Raw genomic sequence first — 6,641 nt, 5'->3', positions numbered from 1 at the left:
AGAGTGCTCCTTTTTTTACACTTGCCACATCTGCCACCTAAGGCTAAGATCACTGTTGGCATGCCCTCGTAAGTAAGAAGTAACTTGTTTAATATCCTTATGGCAACAGTGCTGGTTACTGATTGATCTGGAATCTATCAGTACTTCTTCTGTTTTGCGTTCATTCATGAGAAAGTGATGCTCATCATCATCACACCAATGGGCTATACTACGAATCTCGATTAGTAGGTTAGCGAGGTATGTTGCGCTTAAAGCCAGGGTATGCTGTGACACGAAAGTGGCTCTGTTTTAGCGTCACTGTATCACCATGGTGTCTTATGCCCTCAACCAAACCAAAACTACTGCCCACTGACCAATCAATTATCTTGAAAAATGAAGTTCTCTCACATGTAGGATTCTGTCATATATCTTACAGGTGGAGCTCCGCCTCTACAAACATTTTGCATCTCACATGTCCTTTAATAGTGCGTGCAAATATGCCACTATGGACGTGCATACCATAGCCTACAACATCAATTTATTTGATGTTATAGGCTAGACATTAAAAATGACCGCAGTGTAGATTACCCTATCGCTCATAAATCCAGAAGTAATTGTTTTTTTAATATAGGCGGTCTTGTGCGTCTCCACGTTTCACGATTGGCCAACATCATCCCAACACAGAGAACGCGCACAGATCTGAGTTGAAAGCCTAGTTTGACAAATATATCACATAACTGCTATCGTAGTATCACTTAACTTATACCCCTGAGTCAAGGCTTTGTGTAGCCTCGATATGTCTAGATAGCCTAGGTAAGTCTTGAATTTCCCCTGGGGATCAATAAAGTATCTATCTATCTATCTATCTATCTATCTATCTATCTATCTATCTATCTATCTATCTATCTAATGTGCTTCGTAGTATACCCCACTGTTCAACCTGTCCCCTCTGGCTACATGGGTGGCAAATGCTGTCCTTTAACAATTTATTTATGAGATAGATGCAAAATGGTGCAACCCACTTAGACAAATGTCATTGTAGCTGCTAAAAAGGATTAATGCAAAGTTAATAATGTCAGTCAATAACTAATACTAATCAAATAAATACTAAAATTAGCACCTTGTGATATCCTTGGGGGCAAGTTCACAACAACGTCAGTGCAACAACAAACAAGTACCGTACATACAAATTAGCCTAATGGGTAAAATTCAAAGAACATTCTTGAAGCAATATATATATTATTGTTAGCATACTCATGCTATAAATGTATCTGAAAGACTGTTTTTCAAGTTCACAATGCAATGATATTCCCTCAAAATAAGCAATTATGACAGAAATAACATTTTTCGAAGTGTGTGTCTAAGATCAAGTCCATACGTTTGTGTTGGATTCCTATCATTGTGCTCAAAAATTTTTTGATTCACCACCATATGAACATCCAGAAGATTCCTCTTTCTGCAACAGAATAGAGAAAAAAATCCATAATACATAACACATAATTAGCAATGAATGACATAAGCATCAACTGTAATGATGATGATTTTAATGAACAAACATAGATGCAGGCAGCAATGAGGGAGCTAAGCAGTCAAGCATGCTATTAGCAATGCTATTACATCTGACATATGCATTTACATTTACATTTACATTTATTCATTTGGCGGACACACATTTGTCCAAAGCGACTTACAGCAATGCAATAACATTTAGGCCAGGGCTGTTCAACTTAATTACCAAGCGGGCCAGACAGGAAAACCACTGGGTCTTTACAGGCCACCCAAAATACGGTGTTGCGAAAATTAATCCTATTGCAGCTATAAGACATACGCTCATGAGTAGCCTATTCAGCTACATTCAATGAGTTCAGTCAAATATATTCACACTGGATGTGGTGGACATTCCTTTCTGAGATGCATCAAAAGGCTCTCAGAACAATTCCAAACAGACATAAGGTGCTTATAGGGCAGGTCTATAGATTATTTGTCAAATCAACCAGTAAAACAGTATACTATCAGGGGACAGAATATATAACATTCACATCCCAACATCTGTCACAGCTCATAGAAAGAAATCAGTGAAACAGTATCCTGACAGACAATAAGCAGCATTGCAATGCCTCAATCAAGTGATAGGCTAATGGATGCAATGGCAACCATTGGTGGCGCTAGAGTGCCTGTGGTGCAGACATGAAACGTGGTGAAATGAATCATGGGACTGTACCCAATCAGTGTGCCAAATCTCACAATTTTTTACCAGACGGTTCTATGGGCTGCCATCCCTCCCATTGCGAAGGATCCATAATAATAAGAAAACGTAAAAACACAATGGGCGCCATCGCAGCTTCGCAGGCCCCCAATAATGTTTTAAGACAACCCAAAACAAGCTTACCCTTGTTGCCCATTCAAAAGTGATGACTGCAAAGCTTGCAGATATGCAGACTGGTGGTTTTGCTCTTTCAGAGCTGTCTCCTGTGTCCAGCAGTGGCTCCAAAAGACATCTGCAGATGTGGGGATGGCCTCATCATAGGCCACAGCAGGCCCATCTGTTTCAAGATACTTATCCCAGTAGCTGTAGTAGCCTGAGCATCCAGCTGACCTCGGAGGCTCAAAGGCGCTGTAGCTCTGGACAAAGAATAGTTTGGGTTTGCCCACCAGCCCTGGACAGGAGTTGGAATTAAAGAGATGCCTGACCGCATCTAGGCTCAGGCCCGAGGCCTGTGCCTCTGTGCCCAGCAGGTGACTTTCGGAAGCCCGGCTGATGAGACAGCAGGCGAAGGCGTCCGCATCACAGTGGCAACTGAGCTGGGCCACCTCTCGTAGGGTAGACAGGCAGTCTGTCACACTCAGCAGCTTCCGCATGATCACGTGGAAATGTAGACACTTAAATGTCTGTTCAAGCCTGTCTGTGTGAATAGCAATTGCTCAAATCAGCTGCTACAACCTTTTAGAGACAGATTTAGTGCATGCCAATAAAAATATCCATTGTCGAGTTTCTTAACATTTACTCTCATTCTCAGCATAGTTAGATCATAAACTAGTGATAAGAATGAAAAAGACCATTCCAGGACAATGAGTTACTTTGTAAATGCTCACCTCCATCATATCCCACACAGTCGATGATCACACATACTCCACGAGGCTGGGCCTGCAATCTATACACATCCAATGAATTCTGCAGAAAAAAAAACACTACTACATTCCCATTTGGCCATTTAGAATTAGCAGTGAAAGGTCTTCTAATTGTGTCTATTATCAATACACTTGGAGACTAATAAATAGTTGACAATTTGTATGAGAAAGTTGTTCGCAAATGTAGATTGTAGTAAGACCAAGTATGCCAAAATGTATGTGTGTGGGGGATGGGCTCAATGAATGAACAGTGGCAGTCTTACCTGATAGGATATTCTTTCACTTTTGGTGGGCCTACAAGACATTCTGTCATTTTCTACATTAAAAACAGAAAACGCATTCAAATAGAAACCAAAACTCAACTGAGAGACACGTCAGACAACAGATTGCTTTTATACAAAATGCACAACTAAACAATGAGAAACAAATTCTTAATGTCATCCTGTGATGAAAGACATGATTAGTCAGATAAATTCCATAACTTAATTTGAATAAAATTAAAGTAATGTTAATTTCTTCTTACTCTGAAGTCTGAGTAGTTCCCACTTCTCATTTGAAACCTCAGGGGTAACCCTGGACTCTTGTTCTGACTGTGGAGAGAATAAATGTACCTGTAACTACAAAGCGCTTCATAGGTTTCACTTGAAAAACAAGAGGTCACAAAACAGTTGTCTGGGAAAATATTTACAGTGCTTCTCACCTTTCTAAGATTCTTAATACCACTTGTGTGATTTGACACAGACGTTCCTTGTATTTCTGCTACTGGAAAAAAAACACACTATCATTATTTTCAATGAAATGTAACATGACTCATGTCAGCAATGCAAAATGAAGAAAAGCGTGACACAGGCTACTATGAAATGATTAGTCATCATCATAAGGAGATGAATAATCATAATATGTGGAGTGCATTTGTTGAACACAGTCTGTTTAAAAATTAATACAATTAAAAATGCTCACCTTTCTCCTTGTACTTGTTTATCTTTTTTACAAGATCGATACGGTGAATGCTCTTAAGACACTGTTCTATTAGGTCCATACTCCCATTGGACACTTCACCTTGCTTCTCAAGGTCAGTGACTATGTCCAAGAAACTCTGTGATATTGACAAAGAATACATTCCTCTCTGTTAACTCCTCTGATTTATTTGGTTTAAACAGGGACTTAAAAATAAAGTACTATAGGCAATGTAGCCTACCTGCATGCCATCCAGCCTTTCTCTTGACAGGGAACTACTGAGCAGAAATCCTATGGAGCGCAAATCCTCTGCTCCAATATTGTCACTTAGATCAACCATAAGCACTCTGAAATGAAATTGGAATCAGACACACTAGGCTTATAATAGCTTCATATTTTGTAGGTTTAGGCTATGCTTGACACGTGTTAAACCTGTGACGAGAGTGTCGTTTATAGATCTGATGTCTATGGCCTACAGCAGGGGTCTCAAACACCCGGCCCGCGTCCTGCCCAATTCCGGCCCGCGACGTATGACAAAATAATAATGTAATCCGGCCCTTGAGGCTATTAATTGCGACAAACAACGATACTGATTAAAATAGACGATAGATCCCCTACTCTGCTCCACTATGTGCAAGACATCTAGAGCTTGATTCAAACCCAAAATCGCTGTCTATGGCCTACGGCAGGGGTCTCAAACACCCGGCCCGCGTCCTGCCCAATTCCGGCCCGCGACGTATGACAAAATAATAATGTAATCCGGCCCTTGAGGCTATTAATTGCGACAAACAACGATACTGATTAAAATAGACGATAGATCCCCTACTCTGCTCCACTATGTGCAAGACATCTAGAGCTTGATTCAAACCCAAAATCGCTGCGCAAAGTTTTCAGGAAATACTTGTATTACACGCGAGAAACACAAAGACGTGCATTTGTAATGACGCGGAAGCGATGCAGGCCATAGTGTTGCAGAAATTGAAGCAGAAATTAAGCAGAAATAGCCAGGCCTACACCAAATGTTGAAAAACGTTCACGTGTGATGAAGTCTTAGGTAAGCTTATTCACCTATTCTAATTCTGAAGGAGAATATCCTTTTGGAGATTATGATCGATCGTCTATGACAGTGATAGTCACGGTGCGTCTGTGAATGGAGGTGCGTGTATACAACGGTGTCCACTAAGCATACCATGCTGGTTTCGACCCTCTGCCCAACATAGCTTGGAGGTTGCAGTGGTAATCGTGATGATAGTGTCCGTAATGGATGTGGTACAGACAGCAGGGCTAGTAGAAATAGGGCTCTAAAGAACTACAAAGTCACCCGCAATATGATGCGAACTTCTGGGTACTGCAGATTACCCGCGATAGGAACTGTTTGACCAGAATACTTTATTGTAGGCCTATATTGTAGTAATCTATTACTAAACCACAACATCTTAGGTGTTGGTATACATCTTAGGTGTTTTTCTGTTAATTTGTTATGTGGGTAATATGAAAAAAGGAAAGTAAACCTGCTTACATATGTTCATCCAGTATTTACTGAAAGGTGCATAATTTGAGGTGCTTGCCATCATCCAGTGACAAATTAGATGGGTAAATTTACCCCCTTCATAAACTTTTGTTTTACTCAAAGATTTTTACATTTACAGTATAACTTTATCTCTGACCACTTTCAAGCCATGGCCTTTTAAATTTTGATATAAAAATCCAATGGTGTTGCTTTCTTAACCCTGATGCCTAGTTTGCCAGGTTTAAAAAAGTTATGAGAGGAAATATTTGTATTTGGTGTGAAACACACACACATACCTGTTTTTTATGTTTTTCATTTATTTTATAATTTGTATTAATATTTATTTTATCATTATTTTATTTATAAGCTAAGGTTGCTAGCACAGGTGTCTAAAACTAGATAAAAACACTTGCACTTTCTGTTTGCAGTTTTGTGTGGTATTTGAAAAAAAGAACATTGCATTTTCAGAAATAGCCGGCCCTCCAATCAGATGACGTTGGCAGAATTGGCCCCCAGCTCATTTGAGTTTGAGACCCCTGGCCTACAGGCTAACATTAAATGGCAACTAGCTATTGAATGAATGGCCTACGTGACAGTAGCCTACCTGTAGTCTGAGACGAACTGTACAGTTCTCAGTATTTCGTCAACTTCTGTCCTGCTGGCTCGTAGTACTTTCTTTAATATGTCGAAACGTCTCATCCTGAACATGAGTTCCATCAAAAATACATCCATATCCACTACATTTGTCACGCAACTCAGTACGTTTCTGATATCTGCTGATGCGAAATTGACGTCCTCCACTCCGGATAAGTATAGTAATGTCTTACGCTCCGCAAAACTAAGACTTTCAGCAATTTGCTTAATAGTTAGAGATAACTGTGCGGTCATTATACCTGTTGTGATCCAAAGCCATGTAAGATAGCCTACCTTAGTCCTAGCCTACTCAACCCGAAATGATCGGACAGTAGCCTAAAGAGAGCATATTTTGTCATAACATCTGAGGGAGGCTACCCATGACGCAATTTCACTTCCCCCGAGGAATCCCCCAGCAAGGGAAATGAGTTCT

The 6,641-nt window shown here is 40.2% G+C and overlaps 1 protein-coding gene across 2 annotated transcripts; it reads right to left on the bottom strand.

Moving 5' to 3' along the window:
* Positions 1 to 885: 885 nt before the first annotated feature.
* Positions 886 to 6,559, bottom strand: LOC121700566 (CASP8 and FADD-like apoptosis regulator). 2 transcript variants are annotated; one of them, XM_042083627.1, is made up of 9 exons: positions 6,180 to 6,559; positions 4,307 to 4,412; positions 4,069 to 4,204; positions 3,809 to 3,870; positions 3,632 to 3,698; positions 3,372 to 3,424; positions 3,073 to 3,151; positions 2,369 to 2,882; positions 886 to 1,435 (listed from the first exon to the last, which is right to left on the bottom strand). In XM_042083627.1, exons 1-9 carry the CDS (start codon positions 6,461 to 6,463, stop codon positions 1,306 to 1,308), a joined length of 1,431 nt encoding a protein of 476 aa, XP_041939561.1. In that variant the 5' UTR covers positions 6,464 to 6,559; the 3' UTR covers positions 886 to 1,305. The 2 variants fall into 2 exon arrangements, with proteins under 2 accessions (XP_041939561.1, XP_041939570.1); XM_042083636.1 differs by having other exon boundaries at positions 3,809 to 3,867.
* Positions 6,560 to 6,641: the final 82 nt, after the last annotated feature.

This window comes from Alosa sapidissima, chromosome 2 (genome assembly GCF_018492685.1).
Source record: "Alosa sapidissima isolate fAloSap1 chromosome 2, fAloSap1.pri, whole genome shotgun sequence".
In the NCBI taxonomy this organism is placed as follows: Eukaryota; Metazoa; Chordata; class Actinopteri; order Clupeiformes; family Clupeidae; genus Alosa; species Alosa sapidissima.
This window is presented reverse-complemented; position numbering and strand designations above follow the sequence as displayed.